The 20,918-nt window shown below is 60.6% G+C and overlaps 1 protein-coding gene across 2 annotated transcripts in view; it reads left to right on the top strand.

Moving 5' to 3' along the window:
• The window catches only part of Unc5b (unc-5 netrin receptor B), a 77,587-nt gene that overhangs the window by 41,588 nt on the left and 15,081 nt on the right, over positions 1 to 20,918 (top strand). For both annotated transcript variants that reach the window (XM_047553439.1, XM_047553440.1), the window contains exon 2: positions 19,400 to 19,615. In XM_047553439.1, coding sequence (XP_047409395.1) covers positions 19,400 to 19,615 — 216 coding nt within the window. The remainder of the gene's footprint in view (positions 1 to 19,399; positions 19,616 to 20,918) is intronic.

Genomic DNA, 20,918 nt, shown 5'->3' on the forward strand with positions numbered 1-20,918 from the left:
AGAGCAGGCCCCCTAGTCCGCCTGGGTGGTGCGGCGTCCTGGGTCCTGCACAGGGCAGAGGCAGGGCTCCCACCTGGGCCTGAGCTGGAGGAACCTGTGTCGCATCATGCTCGCCTGCTGGCCAAGCCAGGATGGCAGGAGGCAGCTTGCAGATCAGGAGCCCAGCGTGAAGCCTGGTGGGCTCACTCATTCTTGGGTTTCTTGGGGTTTGTGTGTCTGTGTGTGTTCTTTTTTTGGGGGGTGGTTATATTTTGCACCAGGAACTGAACCCAGGGATGCTTTGCCCCTGAGCCACATCCCCGGCCTTTTATGTTGTATCCGGAGGCAAGGCCTCGCTGAGCTGCCTCAGCCCCCCGGGTTGCTGGGATTGCAGGCGTGTGCCACTGTGCGCAGCTCACCCACTCTTGATTCCGAGGTCCTGGTTTTGAGGGTTTTCGAGACTACCCCTTTCCCTCCAGACCCAGCCCGCAGCTCTCCCAGGTGGCCTGGCCTCTTCCTAAGCTGTGTGCCATTGTACCTTTCCTGATCCCTCTCTCAGGGCGCCCCAGGGAAGCAGGACAAGCCATGTACTTGGACAGCATGAAGGAGGCCCAGAGAGGGGAAGGGCCCTGTCCAAAGTCACACAGCTTGGGGCATCCCAAGTAATGCCTCCGACGTTCTTCAGAGATAAGACAAAGGAACCAAGGATGGCTTTGTCCAGGGAGCTCCTGCTCATGTCTACCCGCCCCCAGGGCCACCAAGGTCCCCCCCCAGCCCCACAGCATTGACCTTTCCCTTGGTGGATTCCCAGCCCAGCAGATCATCCGCCTGATGGGCAAAGATGCCCCTCCCAGAGAACCAAGCCAGCACCCAAAGCCCCTCTTCTTCCTCTTACCCAAGATGTCCAGTCCCTTCCTGTCCACGAGGAGCTAAGCTTAGGATAGGCAGCCTATGTGTGGCCATGTGAGCCAGGTGTCACCAGAGTCCCACAGGGTGAGCTGCAGTAAAGATGGCCCAGCCTTCCCTCGCAGGCAGGGTGGAGAGAGGTGAAGTGTTCATTAGGAAAGGAATAATGACTAATCTTAGACTTGACAGCCCTTTATAGTTTGTAAAGCACTTTTGTATCCGTAAGAAGTATACATCCAAAGATTAAGAAAGTGGGACTCAGAGAGGTAAAGTCGCTGGCCCAGGATCACACAGCATTAGAAGTCTATGAGGGAACTTGAACCTGAGCCAAGTTCAGCATGAGTTTTCTGAGGGCCTGTTCAGACTGAGGACTGATTACCTTCACCTTGTGACTCTGTTTACCTTAACGACAGGCCTGGGAGACTGTGTGGATCACCTCATTTTATAGAGGAGGAAATGAGGGCACAGAGCCCTGTGACTTGCCTGGGGCGCCCAGGGAGGAGGGTGGGGCTCGGTGCCACAGCCCAGCCAAGCTCCTAGCCAGGCCCCAGCTCCCTCCCGACATCTGGGGACAGACGGCCCAGCGCAGCTCTAGGTCTGTCCTCTCCATGTGGAAGAGCGTGGCCTGATGGGGACAAGTCCCGGGGTGGCTCAGAGCCAGGAACCCCGCTGCCCGGGAGGGCTTTGCTCCCTGCTCTTCCGGGAGAGAGCCGGGCATGCAGGTTCCGTCACACCGTGCCCGTTCCCCTGTGGCCCAGCATAAGTGGCCACTGCTTCTGTCGCTGCCCCCAGGGTGGCTTGTCCACAGCTGAGAGTCCCATCCACCTCGCAGGGGCCTCCCACCATGGTGGGCAAGCAGGGGCTTGAGGGGGTCCTCCCACACCCCGGGGTGGAGCAGCAGGGGAGGCGGGAGGCCTGGGCTCCCTGGGAGCTGAGGCCGCTGACGGCTCGGGTGTGGCCCGTCGCCGCTGGCTAGCTGCCCTCTTTCCTGAGTAAGGTGTCCTTCTGCAGATGCCCTCAGGTCCTGGCCCGGCGCTGCCGGGTGAGGTGGGCATCGCCCAGAGTCTCGGGGCCTCCCCGCCTTTGCTGCCTCTGGGCTCAGGACCTTTGGCCATCCAGGGGAGGCAGGGCCGGGCCCACCTTCCCCTTGAAGCCGTTCTGTCCCTTGCCCCTTGCTGAGGGCAGCAGGCTGTCCTTGTTAAAGGGCATCACGAAGGCAGATCAAAGGGCTATTGAAGAGGCCCAGGAGAGCCGGCGGGAGAGGGGAGGAGGCGGCGGCAGCCGGGAGACTGAGTCACCACGGGCCGGTTGTGGTGAGTGGGCAGCGGGCGGCTGGAGCCAGGCCTTCCGGCTGGGAGGAAAGCCAAACAAGAGGCCCAGGAAGGGCCGCCGGGCTCTGGCAGCCGTGGGGAGAGGTAGCCATTCCCTGGGGAACAGGGACCATCCCGGTCAGGGTGGGAGAATCCCTTCTCCGTGGCGTGACTCGTGGCCCACTTAGAGTCCCATGCCGAGGAGTCACGACCCAGCCCAGTCCAGCCACCAGCGCTGATGCGGGTGCCAGGCGGCGTGGACGAGCCCAGCCTTGGTGCTCCCTATAACCCTTCACACTCTGGCACCCCGAGCTTCTGAGCCGAGGCCCAGCTGGGGTGGAAAAGTCCTCCTGGTGCCAGCTTGGCCTCCGTGGACCCGAGGTGGCAGTGGAGGGTTGGGCCTCAAGTCTTGGCCTCTCTGTCCCCACCCCCTATTTTTGGCAGTGCTGGGGAGGGCGCCCCGGGCCTCCAGCACTCCAGGTGAGTGCTGTGCCCCTGAGCTGCACCCCGCCAAGCTCCTCTTCCCTGAAGGGGCAGGGACGGCCCTGCTGGGCCTCTCAGGCCTCAACCTGCCAACGGCATCCTCTCCGGATGGCGGAGACGCCCCGGGCGCTGCAGTGGGGGCCCAGGAAGCTCCAGCATCTCCCACCGTGTGGCCGGAGCACTGGGTCTGTCCCCACTGACGCTGTGCCTGAGGGCAAGTTATCTAAGCGCTGAGCTTTGGCTAGTGACGTAGGGGTGCTGGTACCTGTCTGGTGGGGTTGCTGTGAGCATTCGACTGTAAAGCCCATGACCTGGACCTGCACAGAAACCAACCCCTATCTGGGGCTCCCAGGGGAAGCCTCAGCTGGGGTGGCCTCCTGCCTGGGACTTCTGATGGGGGTGGGGCCGCCGAGGTGGGGAGGTGGCTTCAAAGCAGCACAGGCCCAGACTGCCGGCTCCGACTCTCCCAGGACCGCGGCCCCAGCCTGAGCTGGCTCCCCATCCACTCCCGGTCCCTCCCTTCAACCAGCCCCATAAAAAGGGAGCGGGCAGGAGGGAGTCCGGCTGCAGACTTTGTAATTTGGCTTGGAGGCGGCTCCGGTTCGTTTTAACCAGGCTGTAATTATGGCTGGCACCGACACCCCCTCATTACCAGGGCCTGGAAGGAGGACTCTAATTATAGCATGCTGGGTCTCGGCTCAGGGAGGCCACAGAGGAGGCCTGTGGAGGCAGGGAGGGACCCTGAGCTGGCTGGGGCAGAGCTGGGGGTGGCGGGCCTGCCCTGGGCCTTGGGGGCCTTCTTCAAGGGGCCTCATTTCTCTGGCCTCCGTGTCAAGGGTGGGCACAGATTCGAGGCCACTGCCTCAGGGAGAAGAGGACCCAGAGGAACTCAGGAGGCTCACTCGTTCATGCAGGAAGCATTCATTCAGCGGCTACTGTGTGTGCAGCTGGCCCTGGGGCCACAGCACTGGGCAGCCAGGTGCCCTCCGGTCAGCAGTGATGCCCAGGCGAAAGCCGGGTGAACACACCTGAAGGCTTGCCCTCTGGGCGGCAGGGCCGCTGCCCTCCTCCTCGAGTGCCCCCAGCCACCCCGTCAGCCCTGGGACCCGCTGGCTCCGTTGGCACAGCAGGGGCTGCGGACCTGCCCCGGAGCCCTGTTGGATCGTGCGGTGCCCACACAGGGTGTTAGACTTCGGGGGACTCTTGCTGAGCCTCTGTCCTCGGACCCCGGGCTCTGGTGGGGACCAGGCTTTGAACAGGCGAGCACTCGGAGGAGCATGTGACTTAGAAAGGCCACAGGGGCAATGAGGAGGAGCTGTGCCGGAGGAGGACCAGCCCCGGGCAGGGGAGGGCACAGGAGGAGCCGGGGAGGGGCAGGGTCGGCCAGGGCAGGGCAGGTGGGCCGGGAGGCCGCCCTCCAGGTGCGCCTGTGGGAAGCTTGCGCCTGGGCAGGTTACGCTCCCAGGTGTCCCTGTGCTGGGTGGGAGTTCTGTGTGTCACAGGAACGGCATCGGACAGGAATCTAGATTTGCAATCCAAGCCCAGCCCCACTGGAGTGCTGTGTGACCTTAGGCCGGCCATCCCATCTCTGGGCCACAGCTTTGACATCTGTCCACAGGGAGGCCCCTTCAGGCTCTGAACCTTCTTTCTCTGTCCGAGTCCTGAGGGTTTGAGGAGACCTGCAAATCCTGTAACCAACAACTGCCACTTCGGGGGACACCCCTGACTGTAGAGCCGGAGGCCCCGGCCGTGCAGGGGTGGGGGCGGAGAGCTCGGCCTGAGAACCTAAGGGTGTCTCATCCTTTTCGATGAGTTATTAAGAGCCACCCGGAAGCAGACACAAAGGGAATTGTCCTGAGCTAGAGCCAGCCCCCAGCTGAGAACAATCAGGGAGGAAAACCCAGGCCGTTTGTCCAGTGCAGTGCCTGTGGCTGGGAAAATGTGTCCCGCAACTAAAATTAGCCACCTAGGAACCTTCGCATCAAGGGCGACCTGGAGCCTCCATTGTTTTGAACTTGCGATCCCAGGGGCCTCGGGGGCAGGGGTTCTCAGGAGAAGCTGGTCTCCTGTATGCCCAGTGAGGTGCCCCTGGACAGACAGCAGGGAGGGGGTCTGGCTGGCCAGGACCACCAAGTGGGGTGGCCACAGTCTCAGGTTCCCATCGGAGCTCTTCCCCCCTCATGGACGACATTGCTGATGCTGGGTGGAATGGAGGGGACTGCACTGGAAAGAGTTGCAGGAAACACAGAACACAGCGTCCATCCTTCCCAGGGGACGCCGCGGGGGCGGGGCGGGGCTCTCTGCTCGTGGCTGTTCTTCCCACTGGGGTTGAAAACCCGGCTTAGGTTCTTTCTCAGTAACCACGTGCCCTTGGGTGACTCTGGGTGGACTGTAGAGGTGGCCGTTGATGCCATCTCTCAGGGTCATGGAGACGATGATCTGAGAATGTAGGTGGGGTAGACATGGACCATGGTGACGTAACAGGGCTGCCGCAGCCCTGCCTGCGTGTGATCACCTTCAGTCCCTACTGGAAATACCGCGGTAGGGTCCCCTGCTTGGCAGAGGAGGAGCCGGAGCCCAGCCGAGGTGCCTAACTTTGAGAACCCCGGTGATGACTGTCATCACTGTTGCCTCACCCGGGTCCTGACGGGCTCAGGTAGTGCCAGCCTGACCCCGGGCCACCTCACACGGTGGGGACTTCTCCCTTTGAGATGTCTCTAGCCGAGTCCTGCAGGTGCTCAGGGGAGGAGCTGACTACGGTCAGCACCCCGAGTGCACCGAACGTTCCAGAAAGCTCTACGTGTCATTCGTTTCAGTGTTTCTCGCAGTGGACAGGCGGCAGCCCCTGGGAACGGGTGGGAAATGCACGTTCTCAGGCCCCACCCGCACCCCTGAGTCCCAGCCTGGGGTGGGGGACCCTCAGCACAGTTTGGGTACCTCTGCAGAGCGGGTGAAGAACATGGGCTTAGAAAGTCAGAGACCCAGGCTCACATGCTGCAGCCCCTCCCTTGCCTCAAGCTTAGGCAAACATCTTAACCGGCTGGGCCTCGGTTTCCTCACCTGGTCGCTGGGGACAAGGACAAGGATGCCCACCTGCGAGGGACGTTGGGCAGATTCAGTTGGAGAGTGAATGTCAGTCCTGGTGCAGGGCCTGGGATTAGCTGCGACTGGTGTCACCCGGACCCCCTGCCAGCCCCGAGGACCGCTGAGAAGGAGGCATCGTTGTGGCCCGGGAAGCCCGTTAATCCAGCCTGAGTGAAGCGCCTGCTCGGGGCAGCCTGGCAGAGCTGGGCAAGGGGGCAGTTAGCCAAGGGGCTCTTCCCAGGCTAAGAGGGCCGGGGACAGCTGAGCAGGACGTCTCCCCCCAGCTGGCCTGTTGCCGTCGCAGAGGCTCCCTGTCTTCCAGGAGCTTGGTGCCGAGGGGGAGGCTTGACTGAGGACCGCCCCCACCCAGGGCCGGGGCAGAGGGGGTGCCAGGGAGACCGACTTTGAGAACTGCAGTTAAGGGGAGCAGGTACCCTAGACCTGGGCTCAGGGCTGCTCTGCTGTGGGCGGTGGCCTGCAGTTTCCAGGAGCATGTCTTCACGGTCTTCCTTTCCACCTGTGTATCTTATTAACCTGTGTGTGTGTGTGTGTGTGGCTGGGGACCAAACCCAGGCCCTGTGCATGCTAGGCAAGGGCTCCACCTCTCAGCTGCACCCCAGCCCCTCCTGCATGTTTTCGATGGCTCCTTAGAGGCCTCCGGGGACCCAGGCACTCTTCTTCCAAGGTCTCCTTCCCAAGGGGAGGCTGCTGGGACCTGGCCAGGCAGACAGCATGGCCAACGGCCCTGCCTCCTCTGCCCAGCCCCCGTTCAGGAGGGCCTGCCCAGCCTCAGGAGCCCCAGGTCCTAGTGAGCACCCACCCCTACTCACAGCTGTCCCCAGGTCCTCTGCATACCTTGGTGTCATGTCACCCTTCCATACCTCTGGGCCTATATGTCTCTGAGGCGGGCATAATGATATCATGCCTCTTCTGAAGGTAAGTGGCCAGGTGTGGTGGCTCACACCTGTGTTCCCAGTGACTGGGAAGGCCGAGGCAGGAGGATCGCGAGTTGGAGGCCAGCCTGAGCAACTTAGCAAGACCCTGTCCCAAAATAGAAAATAAAGGGGGCTGGGGAAGGGGCTCAGTGGTTGAGCATCCCTGGGTTCAGTCCCTGCTACCAAAAGAAGTGAATAAATAAAACAAAGATCAGTAAACTGAGGCCTCGGGAGTTAAGGCCACAGGCTCCCAGGGCGGGCGGCTGGAGTCCTCTGGAGGAACGGCGCTTCCACCCTTTCCTCCCCACCTCAGGTCTCCTTGTCCACCTCAAGAAGTCCACAGAAGGAACTGACACCCGGAGAGCCCGTCGGGGTGTCAGCCGGGGACGGCCCTGAAGGTGGTTCCCACTGGCTCTTGGGGTGTCCTCGGGCAGCGCCAGCCCCGTGTCCCTCTGCTGCCGGGTCCAGCACCGCTCTCCGGGGGAAGGTGCTGCTCGCCGCCCCCACCCTGCCTTCCTCGGCTGCCGGCTGGAGGATGAGGTGAGCAGCCTCGCCCTGAGCCAAGCCGGCCGCGGTTACATCAGCAGGTGCAAACAGGCAGGCGGGGGCGGGCGGCGTCCCACGGGGCTGGCGCGCGGCTCCGTCCCCCACGCGGGTCTGTTTCACTCCCTCCTTCCAGCTTGCATCAGCCTTTCCAGCTCTGTGTCGTCCCGGGGTGGCCAGGGGAGGGGCAGGCTGCGGCAGGGGGGGCGGGGAGCTGCTGGTCAAGCTGCCAGCCCGGAGGGCCCGCCCACGGGTTCTCACCGCAAGCAAGCAGATGGTGGAAACCAGTGCCGGCACAGGCTGCCCGCTGGCGCACATCTTCACACGCCGACCTTGATGTGCCCAACAGCCCTGGGAGGCAAAGCCAGTAGAAGTGGGCCCATTTCCCCAAGGAAGACTGAGGCGCAGCGGGGCGTGGTGGCACATGCCTGGAATCCCAGCAACTCAGGAGGCTGAGCCAGGAGGATCGTGTGTTCGAGGCCAGTCTCTGCAGCTTAGCAAGGCCTAAGCAACTCAGCGAGACCCTGTCTCTAAAGAAAATATAAAAAGGGCTGGGGATGTGGCTCAGTGGTTAACGACCCCTGGGTTCCAAAAAAAAAAAGATTAAGACCCAGAGGGAAGTGGCATCCCCAAGGTTGCTGGTGACCGAACGGAGCCTTCCAGGTGGAAAAGTGTAGGGCGAGGACAGCCTGAAGAGGAAATCCCTGTTGAGGAGCTAGAAGCTTGGAAGCCGCCAGAGGGCGCCTGGCTCCAGCCCCGAGAGCGCTGCCCACAGCTGTGCCAGTTCTGCACCATGGTGGCCTGCAGGCAGAGGGACGGCAGGCGACGGGCCGGGCTGCAGCACTGGTCCAGACCTTGCTCTGGGTCCCCCCAGGAAGTGGAGAAGAGGCCTCAGGAAGCGTGTGGTTCACGCGTGAGTGAGCAAATGAGTGGGGCTCACCCTGCCCGCCCCACCTCCTGAGGACCTCAGCAGCCGCCTGGGCCTTCCCCCTGGCCAGTGTCACCATCTCTTTGTCCCCACCATCCAAGGACTCAGCTGATCACCCATGCCCGGCCAGGGTCTTCCCCACCATTGGGAACAGAGAGCCCAGGACAAGCACTTTGGACTGGGTTCCAGGATGTCCACACCCGGGCCTAGCTTTGCCTCCAACCTGCTGTGTGGTCTGAGGCAAGTTACTCCTCCTCTCTGGTCTCAGGGGTTCCCGAGAGCCTGAATCTACCAGGCCTGCCCTCTCGGCGGCCCATGAAAATTTGACCCCAGTTCCCGCCTTGTGGAAGGAGACCAGAGATGTCTGCCCCCTTCTCTTGCCCCTAGGACCTGAGTAGGAACCATATGGATTCCAGGTTCCGAAAAGTCAGAAGAAGCCCTATCCCCAGCCCCGAAGGCCCCCTCCACTCACCTGCCCCTGCCAGGCACTCTCAGGCCTCTTCTTTGTCCCTCTCCCTGTGACTCCGTTTCTGCCTCGGTTCACCCGGCCCCACTGGTGCCCCCTCTTCCCACGCCACTTTCCACAGGGTGGCAGAGTCAGGCGCCTCTTTTTCTCTCTCCTTTACGCCCATGTGATGCCCACGGCAGGGGTGCTGGCACCCCGGGCTGTTGGCCTTGGACCAGTCGCTGACCCTCTCTGATCTCAGGACCCCCATCTGGAAGCGAAGGGCTGGGCCCGGGTCTGAGGGCCCCAGAGCCCAGGGCCTGATGACGGCGCAAGGGGGCGGCCGCCTCTGCGGTCTCCTCATGGCGACGTGCTGGAGGCTGCCTCCCTCTGCAGGGTGGTTCCCCTGGGCCTGTGCCCAGCACAGCAGGGTGACCCATGCCTGGGATGCCCACCAGCAGGCCCGGCCCTGGACTTGCCAGGGTGGTGTGGGGAGGGGGCAGAACCCCTGTCCTGCGCTGCCTGGCCCGGGCAGCTGCTGGATCTGAGGCCATTCCATGGGGGTCTGAGTGCCGGGAGAAAGGGCACCTTCCTGCCCAGCACCCACACCCGCAGCGCCACTCGCGGTCCTGGCCCCGCCAGCCCTGTGCCAGCTCTGCATGCTGCAGCGGCCCCCGCGGCCCGGGCGCCAGCCAGGAAGAGTCAGCCCAGCTGCCTGCACTGCCCAGCAAGCGTGCCGAGTGTGAGCACAGACGTGAGCTCAGGATGGACAGACCCAGAGCCCCAGAGGGTGACAGAGAGCAGGCGCATTTTGCTTTCAGTTTAACAACTGAACTTAGTTCATAGCTATTAACTTTGTGAGCAGCTTTGAAAAGAAAACGTAGAAGACACACCTGTATATGGTCAGAGCCCATTTAAATAGCAAAATATCTGCGCACCTAAGAATAGTCTGAGAATCAACGGGCAACGAGAATCAACCGCAGTGGGAGTGGGGTGACTTTTCTTTTTATTTTTACAGACTGCATTTTGATTCTTTGTACACAGATGGTGTACAGCTTTTCATTTCTATGGTTGTACACAATGTAGATGCACACCATTCATGTAATCATACATGTACATAGGGTAATACTGTCTGTCTCATTCTACTTTCTGTCCCCTACCCACTCCCACCCCATTTTCCTCTACACCATCCAAAGTTCCTTCATTCTTCTCTTTCCCCCACCATCCCCTCTGATCATCCACTTATCAGAGAAAACATTTGGACTTTGTTTTTTTGGGCTTGGCCTATTTCACTTAGCATGATATTTTCCAACTTCATCCATTTACCAGCGAATGCCATAATTTTATTCTTCTTTATGACCAAGTAAGATTCCATTGTGTATATATATAAAACACGTTTCTTTATCCATTCATCAATTGAAGGGCATCTCGGTTGGTTCCACAATCTAGCTATTGTGAATTGAGCTGCTATGAACATTGATGTGGCTGGGTCACTGTAGTATGCTGATTTTAAGTCCTTTGGGTATAAACTGAGGAGTGAGATAGCTGGGTCAAATGGTGGGTCCATTCCAAGTTTTCTGAGGAATCTTCATACTACTTTCCAGAGTGGCTGCACCAATTTGCAACTCTACCAGCAATGTATGAGTGTGCCTTTTTCCCCACATCCATGCCAAAACTTATCATTGGTTGTGTTCTTAATAATAACCATTCTAATTGGAGTTAGATGAAATCTTAGGGTGGTTTTAATTTGCATTTCTCTAATTACTAGGGATGATGAGCACTTTTTCATATATTTGTTGATCACCTGTATATCTTCTTCTGTGAAGTATCTGCCCAGTTCCTTAGCCCATTTATTGATTGGGTTCTTTGTATTTTTGGTGTAAAGTTTTTTAAGTTCTTTATAAATTTTGGAGATTAGTGCTCTGTCTGAAGTGTGTGTGGAAAAGATTTTCTCCCACTCGGTAGGCTCTCTTTTCACATTCTTGATTGTTTCCTGTGCTGAGAAAAAGCTTTTTAGTTTGAACCCATCCCGTTTATTGATTCTTGCTTTGATTTCTTGTGCTCTGGGGGTCTTGTTAAGGAAGTCTAGTCCTAAGCCAACATGATGGAGATTTGGGCCTACTTTTTCTTCTGTTTGGTGAAGGGTCTCAGGTCTAATTCCTAGATCCTTGATCCATTTTGAGTTGAGTTTTGTGAGGGGTGAGATGGGTTTATTTTCATTTTACTGCATATGGATTTCCAGTTTTCCCAGCACCATTTGTTGAAGAGGCTATCTTTTCTCCATTGTAAGTTTTTGGCACCTTTGTCTAATATGAGGTTACTGTACTTATGTGGGTATGTCTCCGTGTCTTCTATTCTGTACCATTGGTCTACCTGTCTATTTTGGTGCCAGTACCATGCTGTTTTTGTTACTATTGCTCTATAGTAGAGTTTAATGCCTGGTATTGTGATACCTCCTGCATCACTCTTCCTGCCCAGGATTGCTTTGGCTATTCTGGGTCTTTTGTTCTTCCAGATGAATTTCATGATTGCTTTTTCTGTTTCCATGAGAAATGTCACAGAGTTTTTAATTGGAATTGCGTTAAATCTGTATAGGACCTTTGGAAGTATGGCCATTTTGATAATATTAATATTCTGACTTTTATTTTCATGCTTATCTTTTCTAAATTGTTTACAATGGTACTTTCTTTATAATCAGAAAAGTCAGGGAGTGTTTTTATTAGAAGCAAAAGAAGATTTCTTAAAAATGAAGTCCCCTCTCCTCCCCAGTTTTTCTTTCTGGCTCTACTGTTTGATGCTGTGTGACCTGAGGCCAGGCCACACCCTCTCTGGTCTCCTTCTTAGGGGACAGTGTTTCTGTGCTCTCTGAGGTTCCATCAGAGAGCAGCATCCCACAGACTGGGATTTTCCCGTGGTCCAGGTCAGCACAACTAGTGCCCACCTCCTCCAGCTGTCCCTCCCACCCCCACTGCTACCCCAGGTGTTTCTAGAGAAGCTGGGAAGCATAGCTGGAGAAAATCCGGTGGGCCCAGTGGACCCCAGCAAACAAGATAGCCCTTCAGCTAGCCTTCCAGAAAGCACTGTGCCCAGGTCAGGGGCCCTCCGGGGACCTGCTGTTCTGTTGAGATGGCGGTGACAGCATCATGCGAACCCGGGGCAGAGGACATCCTGAGGTAGGAGCAGGAAGGCACGCACAGGGACCGGAAACAGCCCAGATGGCGAGTCCGGGAGAGTGGAGTGGCGTCTGAGCCGTGGCAGGGACCAGGACTTCCCGGCAGGTGCAGAGAAGCTTCTGGAGCATGGGCCCCTGCGGGCGGGGGCAGGGCTATGCCTGGACACCTGGAAGGGCCGTGGGGCAGCTTTGGGTCCAGCTGGCCTCTGCGGGGCAGGTGGGGCACCAGAAGTCTCCCCAGATTGGACTGAGCACCTGGGTGGTCAGCAAAGTCTGAACCCGCTTCTCAAACTCTCTGCGTCCGTCTCTGGATGGGAAAGGGACCAAGTGAAAGAGCAGGTCCCTCCAGGCCGAGCCCCGGGCGTCCAGGGAGGCAGCGAGCCGCGACCCTCACCGGCGTGTGATGGGCCTGTTGGTGTGAGCGAGTGTCCAAGCGGGCACCGTGCCGGGCTGCCACCAGGCCTCTCCAGCGGTCTTGGGTGGGGTCCCCCCAGATGAGTCCAGGCCTTGGGAGGGTCCGGCCCACAGAGGACAGGAGGACCCGTGGGGGAGACCCCTCCCCTTAGGAACTGCTGAGAGGACCATAGCTGCCCCTGCCGGTCCCTCGGGGCCATGTGACTTCATGGCAAGGGCTGTCCCGATTTCTTGTGGTTGTGACCTTGAGCATGTCCTCTGCCTTCACTGAGCCCGGTTTCCACCTCTGTGACCTTGAGCGCGTCCTCCGCCCTCACCGAGCCCGGTTTCCACCTCTGTACAGCGGAGCAGCTGTGCAGGCCTGCGGTGTGGTGACGTGTGTCACCCAGTTCTCCTGCCAGGTGTGGGACAGCTGGTCACTCTCCAGAGCTGGGCGGGCGAGAGGGCTCTGAGCTCCTCATCTGGAGAGGACGGGGACGGGGGCAGAAGGCCCTTCCTCAGGGCCCAGGCCCCCAGGTGCAGGGACCCCTTGAGACCTGGGCCTGAAAATGACCCCAGGGCCCAGGCCCCGGCTGAGAGTCCCGCAGCCCGGGCAGAGGAGGGTGTGGACTCAGCCTCCCCAGCTGCCACCATGGGTCAGGTAGGCCCGTGTCAGTGGCGTGGCCTAGCTAGTCCCACGCCGGGCCTCGTCCCCAGTCTCCCGTCCACTCCTGCACCTGCCCCTCAGTCCTGGGAGGGGGAGGCTTCCGGGAGCGTTTGGACGCACACACACCCAGGCTGCAAGCCGCTGTCCATGCTGGCGAGCCCACTTCCTGCGGCCTGCACAGGAAGTGACGTCCTGGGCACAGACAGGTCTGAGGAGGGTGTGGGAAAGGGCCGGGCGAGGGGCCTTCTTTGTTAGGGGTAACTCAGTCGGGCTCCCCCCAGCTGCCAGCCCCATTTGTCATCAGTAACGGCCATTGTGGCTGCCTCCGAGGGGCCCTGGCCGGAGCCCCACAGCGCCGCGGGAGCGGGGCCAGATGGAGGAAGGGCTTTGTGTCCAGGGAGGGCCGTCCGTGGGGGCTGTGTGTTTTAAACGTGATCCTAAGCGGCTCCCTGCCCCGGCTCCCCGCACCCCCACCGGGCTCATCAGCGCCGGGAATGGAGGTTTTCCATGCGGCGGGAGGTCCAGGGCCAGAGGGAGGCCGTGACTGCCCGTGATAAATGTGCCCAGCGTGGGGCGTTTCTCTCTCCTCACCCCCCGCCCGGCCCCTCTCCCCTCCCTGCCCCGTGCCAGCCGGCCCCAGAGCCACAGGCCCTGCTCAGCTCCAGCGCTGAACCCGGGGGACCCAGGGACAAAGCCAGGCATGGCGGTGTCACGTCAAGGCCCTCCCCGCCCTGCCATGGCTGCCTGGTGGTGAGGCCTCTGAGGCCTCTGCTCAGGGCCGCAGGGCCGATCAGACCCATCGCGGGGAGAACCAAAGCGTTGGTCCCCTGCCCTGCCGTGGCCATGCTTCCTTCTGGACCTGGTCTGCCAACCTCAACCCCAGATCAGAAGCTGGTTCCCATGCTGAGCTGCTCCCTGTTTGTCACTTTCCCTCTCTGAGCAGGTAGACACGGGGCTCTGGGGCCTCAGGTGACAGGAGACCAAGGGACGTGCAATGCGGGTGCTGAGGCTCCCCTGGCACAGCTGGGGGGCCGGCCGCTGCCTGCTGCCCTCTCTGCTGCCCACGCTGCTGCCGGTGAAGCGCACTCCGGGTTTTCTCAGATGACCCTCACGACGGCACCTCCAAGTTGACAGGCCAGGTGTGCTCGCCCCTTTTTATAGGTGGGGAAACTGAGGCCCAGAGGTAAAACCCTTCCTGAGGTCCCCGGCAGAGGAGGACCAGACTCCTGCTCCAGACTTCCTGTTTTGCTGCCTCCCTGCCGGGACCCCCACGGTCAGGGTCTTGGTCAGGGAAGCAGAACGTCGCTGGTTCCCGTGAGGAAGGGTGACCGTCTCCCATTCGAGGACTTTGGGCTACTGCCCGCTCCCGGGATCCCCTGGGAAATCGGCTCCTTTGCTTGTGTCCCTCAGCCTGCTTGTGGTCTGGCCTGGGCTCCGCCACCCTCGAGTCTCACCTCCACAGTGGGCTCGGCTCAGCCCAGCCCCTGGGAAGAAGCCGCCCAGCTGGCTCTGCCCGGCTCTCCTTGCCAGCTCCGCCGTCCTCCCAGACGGTACCCTGACCTGGACACCGCAGGGAAGGCCGGGAAGGGCGTGGCGTGTCCCCTGCTCCGAGAGCAGCCACCGAAATCGCTGAGGAGCCTTCAAGCTCCTGATTCAAAACGCTCTTGCCAGAAGCAGAAGCTGCCGGCCAGACGCCCCCTGGCACCCCACCGCCCCACAAGTCAGGTGGCTGAGAGCAAAATGGACCTGGGTCATGAGGAAGCCGGGCAGGGCGAGGGAGGCAAAACCGGCTCCTGTGTTCAGAAGAAAGAGGGAAGGCCAGGGAGGGCAGGTACCCCTCCCGGCACTGGGGGGCTGTCACAGCCCAGGGGACGTGCCGTTCGGAGTGGCCTTGGCCATGGCTGGGGCCCCAGGTAGCAGAGTGCAGCCGACAGCGAGGAAGACCTTCCTAACTGTGGGGTCCGTCCAGGGCGACGGGCTGAGCAGGGCAGTAGTGGGCGCCCCTGCCCTGGAGGCTTGCCAGTCACGCTGGATGAGGACTGGACGGGAGGGAGGAGGAGCCGGCCCTCCCAGCCACCTCCAGACACAGGCAGGTGCACAGGTCGGTTAGGGGAAGGGCTGGGTGGCCCCCAGGGCTTGTCTGGATCTGAGGCCCAGGAAGAGGTGGGGGCGCGGTGGGAGCCCTCTGCAGACGCTTCCTGCCTCTTCCAGGGCCACCCACACGCTGCCTCAGGACCACCAAAGGGGTGGGGCTGTCAGCCAGGAGTGGCAGTGGCAGGAGAGAGGCTGACCTTACGCACGGAGCTCTGCAGAGGAGGACGCTGTGCCCAGTGAGCAGAGTCCCAGTGAGCAGAGTCCCGGGGCGGGGGGGGGGCGGCGTCGGAAAACCTCAGCATGGTAGAGCCGGAGTGGGACTCGAGAGTGACCTGGCCAGCCCCTCGTTCTAAGGTGGCAGCCTGAGAGGGAAAGGCCACCTGGCAGCGGAATCCCCCTGGATGCAGACCCAGGGCTCAGGCCTCCAGGGACTGGGTTGCCCGTGTTTCACAGTCCATCACTACGTCTGGGTAGGGTCAGCTTCTTACCTTCATCTTGGGATTCCGGGGCCATTCTTGTAGGTGGCTTTAAAGGTGCAGTTTTGTGACTTAGGCCTGAGTGTGTTCTGCTCTTAGGACACACACACGCGCGCACGCGCTTTATGTGGGAAATTTTCCTGCCAGCAGGACGTCCAGATCCCGCCTGGCAGAGGACGGACCTGCTTCTGGAGGAGCCCGCCCACAAAGGTTTGAGTCTCCTGTGTAAAGATGGAGCCATGGAGAGAAGCGCAGGGATGCAGGGAAGCCGGGAGGTGGGAACAGCAGGCAAGGCTCCGAGCCGGGCTGGGAGGTGGCTCTAAAGGCAGGGCGCGTTTTTGCAACATAGGCGCAATTGAGTTCTGCGGTAAGGAACTGGTCCACTGGCCAGGTGACCCTTGGTGTCCCTCCATGCTGTGTCTTCATCTGTAAGATGGGACCGTATCCCATGTTGGGAATTGGGAGGAAGTAGAGCATTTGGCTGGCACGCAGGCACGTGGGCACATAGCAGAGACAAACGCCAGTTTCCACTTCAGCGGAGTTTAGAAGACAGGCTCCCTGAATCTGCAGCCACTCTGCTCTTGCTAGCGTTATAGCCCCGTGCCGATAACTTAGACGCTTTTGGTCTGTTTCCCCATCTGTAGGGTGGGGATGATAAAAGTGCCTAATCCGTAGGACCGTGATTCCCAAACTGTGTGCACCCCAGGGTGCTGCAGGCTATTTTTAATCTTCAAGGGACACCGTTGGACACCGGAGGAACTACTGGCTCGAGGTGGTTCCCAGTTTCAGCATTACATCACTGATTCCCCTGGATTGGGCATCGCATGTTTGCAAAGCTGAGATTTGGGCACTTTGGAGTATCCAAGTAATAAGGGTGGTGGTGTCCACTCTGCTTTCGTGGTTGGGAAGTGGTCCAGCGCCTGACGGGTGCCTCTGTCCCCATCTGCCTGTTACTGTGGCTACTTAGGGATGGGGTGAAACATTATTTTTTTGTTCCAATTTAAGTACTTTTTCCAAAAGGCTACTCAGCGTTTAGATATAAATACTTGTGGAGCTGTGTGGATGTAATGACTTAATACATTTCCAGCGATTGGGACTTACTTTGGGACCTGGAAATACCATAAAAAGTTACTAAAATTCTAAAGACCAAGAGTCTGAGCACCTCCGGGCAGGGCTGTCATGGGTGCGTCGAGCAGGTAGGACCCGCACTCTGAACAGTGCCTGGCAGCACGAGGCCCAGGGACCTCCCTGGACACCTTTGCTGCCCCTCTGGCTGGCACCAGAGGGCCTGGCTTAGGCCACTACCATCTGGACCACTGACCCAGCCTCCCTCCGCCACAGGCCTGGGGGAAGGTAAGGCAGGGCCCGGCTCAGCCGCTCCTAGGCCTGGGGCCCTCTGCACGTCCCCCTCTGCTTGATTTGCCTTGACTGCATCCCGACTGTGTGTCAGCAGCGAGTCCCCGCAGGCCGCCTGGTGGCCTTTGGTTCTTTCTCCGGGTCTCCTGTCTTCATCTGCCTCCTGGTCACTGGACTGTGGGGACGTGGGCAAGGAGACCCAGCTCTGTAGTGAGCCATCCCATGCCACCTTGCAGAGCTCCGGCTGCGTCCCTGCCCAAGCCAGAGATGGATGTCTGTGCCAGCGCTGAGCGGGCGCGGGGCGGGGCGGCGGGGCGCGGCCCTGGCTAATGGATGTCTAATGCTCGCTTCCTCAGTCGCATCTGCGCCCGCTTTATAAATGAGCCGCATTAGGGTCATAAAACAAAGTCGTAAATACAGCCTGCCGTGCCGCAGAGAACAGGGCAGCCAGGGGCTGGGCATGAGCCGGGGAGCGCCCGGCCTCCCAGGCACCCCAGAGGGCCAGGTTCTCACGGGGTTCTGGGTCTGGAGGCTCAGCCCTGCTGTCACCCCACCGAGCTGACCCAGGCAGGATGCTGGCTGCCAGAGGTGGGCCCTCCCCAGCAAGGTCCAACACAGTGTGAGGCTACAGCGGCCATTGCAGAGTGGACACAGTGACCTGCTCTCGGCCACTGGAAACCGTGTCCAGCTCACAGACCCCAGGGGCTGCAGACAGAGGGAAGCAGGCGTGGGGACGCCGGGCCGGGACTCAGGAGTCCTCAGTGCCGTTCCGGGTCAGCTGCCCACAAGCCAGGTGGCCTGGGGCAAGTCACTGGCCCTGTGTGGGTGGTCTTCCTCGGCTTTGAACGGAGACGACAGTGCCAAGCCCTCTGGCTGATGGGAGAGGCCCTGGGCGGTAAGTCCTGGCCGCGTCAGGCTGCTCCCAAGCGCAGCACACCCCCAGTGTGCCAGAGCTGCCTCAGCCACCGCGAGGGAGTCCCGGGCAGCATCCAAACGTGGTCCTGTGTCTTGGATGCGAACCTTGCCTCTTGCTAGCGTGTGACCTTGGGCCAGTTGCTTCATCTCTCTGGGTCTCAATTGCTCCATTTATAAAATAGGGGCTGACGAGGACCCCGCACAGGGTTGCTGCAGGAAGTAGGTAAGCTGGCTGTTGGAAGTACTGAAAACAGCACCTGGCCGCTTGGTGCACATTTCTTGTCTGGATGCAGCAACAGGCACCTACTGTGTGCCAGGCGCTTTCCGAGGCAGCCTGTGGTCCTCAGAGCAGCCCAGAGAGACGGTCAGGTGCTCCCTTCCCCCTGCCCTCCTCAGAGCTGAAGTAACAGGGCAGATTCAGGCGCTCGCTTGGCTCACACAGAACGGGAGCTGGGTTCACCCCCGCCTGGCCGGCTTCCCGCCCCGCCCTCAGGTCGCTGTCTGTCTGTCCACCTCTCTCTTTCTCGCACACTCATGCTGCCTGGACCCTGGGGCCGGTGATAACAGCTCCCCTCACGGGGATCTCCCAGTCTACACAGGAAACGCGCCCGCCGTGTCAATTCATTCTGCTCTTGGAAAACCAGGTGTCCCCTGGGCCCCTGCCTATAGGGAGACTCCCAAGGGCCAGCATGGCCTCCTGGACTGGACAGGTGCAGGGTTCCCAGTGCTGACTGAGCCGGGCTCGGCTGGTGGAGAGGCGGGCAGACGTGCCCACCCCACAGCCTCCTCCCTGTGTCCTCTGGAGCAATTAGCAAAGGAGGACAGCCCCACGGCCTGTCCCCAGCCTCCTGACTGTTTGGTGCTTGGCTTTGGAAAGCCAGTCTTCCCGAGTGGCAGGCCGGTCACAGGCCCGGCCTGGTCTCCTCCCTCTGCACGGCCCTCCCTTCCTGTTTGTCCCCCACCCCCCCGAGGTGCTGTTCTTTCCAGGGACCCAGGCGTTCCCGGTTGGCCTCTTTGGGGCGGACACTGCCCCGCGGGCACAGCCTCGCCTGTCCTCTGGAGTTTCCTCGTCCATGGTGGTGTGGGTGTGGATCTGGCTGCCGTGGGAAGCCGTCTTGGGATGGATCAGCCTCCGGGCTGGGAGCCGGGCTCCAGGTGGAGCCTCCCCAGGCGGCCTCCTGGGACTTCCTAGAGGAGGCCTGGGGGTGCTGAGCAGCAGGGAGCCCAGGCCTAGTGCCATCCCAGCCCACCCCACGCCCCCGCAGGCCCTGGCTGCCTCCTGCTGGTCAGCCGGCTGGCTGGGGCTGCAAAGGGCAGCTGTGGCTTGAGGGCAGAGCCGGCCTGGTTTCCGTTCCCGCCTCAGCCCAGTTTCCAGCCCATCAAGTGTGAGGTCACCATGGCGAACAGGAGCGAGGCGGGCAGGGCCAGGGCTGGGGCGGAGGGGAGGTCCTGGGGCTCCCCTGGCAGGCCGCCCTGGGCCTGCCTGGCTTGTCCAGCTATAGGGAATAAGAATCCCGCAGCCTCACGGGCCTCACCGGCCGGACAGGCCCAAAACTCCGCCTCCTCCAAGCAGGACAGGATGGGGACACTGAGGCCCGAGGGGTGCAGCCCCCGCTAGGTCCCAGGGCGGGTCCTGGACAGGTGTCCCGCGTGGGCGAGAGGCGGCCCAGGCTCCAGGCTCCTGGCTGGGCTCACGCACCTCCCACTCCGCAGGCCCTGACCAGGTGCTGCCCGACGCCTTCCCGTCGGCGCCGGCCGAGCCGCTGCCCCACTTCCTGGAGGAGCCGCAGGACGCCTACATCGTGAAGAACCGGCCCGTGGAGCTGCGCTGCCGCGCCCGCCCCGCCACGCAGATCTACTTCAAGTGCAACGGCGAGTGGGTCAGCCAGAACGACCACGTCACGCAGGAGGGCCTGGACCAGGCCACCGGTGGGTCCTCGGGGCCTGGCCCTGGCCTGCGCTCCACGGGCGGCCTCCCCAGCCCTGCATCCTCCAGTCCTCCAGCCTCCTGTCCTCCGTTTCCCATCTGGGCCTCACTGGATGGGAACCTCCCCAAGGTTGGGCCGCAGGTCCCGCCAGGCCTGGCCTGCGGCCACGTGGCCTCCGCGTTCCCTGTCTGCCCTCCCGGTCGCGTCTGGGGCCGGTCAGCTCCGGTGGGGGCTGGATCTCCACCTGACCTGGGGAGGGAGGCCTGGGTCCCCAGCCCTCCCACCAGAATTCAGTACCACCTTGCCTCAGGTCCTTCCCGTGGCTGGACAGTGACGCTGTTTTCCGTTGCGGCCGCAGTGTTCAGGATTGCCCCCAGGGCTCGGGCGGGTTCCCACAGGCCTCCCCGGTTCTGAGCGTCCAACCTGACGGGGCTTCAAATACGCCCCAATCCGAAACTTGCAGTGTCGCGCTGGCGCCCAGAGAGTTTCTGTTTGGGGTTCATTTTGGATCTGGAATCTGGGTGCTGGACCCTGTGATATGAAGTGAATGACCATGTGGGTGGTGCGGGGGGTCCTCCCCAAATCCAGAGGAAGCAAGGGAGGAGGGAGAGCGCGACCCCGGAGCCCTGGTGCCCCGGGGGACGCAGCCGGCTCCTCACCTCACCTCCTGGGGGAGGAGCCTCTCCCAGGCTTGGCACCCTGCAGGGGACACTCACTGCTGTCACGTGGCAGCAGCCCCAGGCCAAGGGTGTCCCCTGGCCCTGGTGGACTGTGGTCTTTTCTGCTTTGCGTTCTCCAGCGCTTCCTTGAGCCTCCCCTGCCTCCTCCTCCCTAGCCTGGCCTTGTGTTTTTCTCTCTCATCTTTTCTTTTTCTCTCTCCTCTCCATCTCTCCCTCTTCTCTCCTTTTTCTTCCCTCCTGTGATTTCTATTTTGCCATGAAAAACCCGAATTTCAGATCCACCTAGAGTAAAAACCAAACCCCAGAACGTACAGAAGGCTGCTGAACTGCATATTAAAAAAAAAAAAAAAAATAGTTCAACAGTAAGTTGTTGGTTATGTGCAGTTTGCCACAATTTAAAGATTTTAAAAATAGATTGAAGTCTCCATTCTTAACCCCAATCCAAAATTTTTAAAGGGACACACGCACGCACGCACACACAAATATGTTCCCACTCTCTCGCTGTGTGGCTTTGGGGAAGTCACTCAACCTCTCTAAGCCCCAGTGACAGTGAACCAAGGCAAAGCACATCCAGCACAGGAGATGGCAGGTACCTGGTGAACACATTTCCTCTGTCCTCTGTCC

Source organism: Sciurus carolinensis, chromosome 5 (genome assembly GCF_902686445.1).
Source record: "Sciurus carolinensis chromosome 5, mSciCar1.2, whole genome shotgun sequence".
Classification (NCBI taxonomy): Eukaryota; Metazoa; Chordata; class Mammalia; order Rodentia; family Sciuridae; genus Sciurus; species Sciurus carolinensis.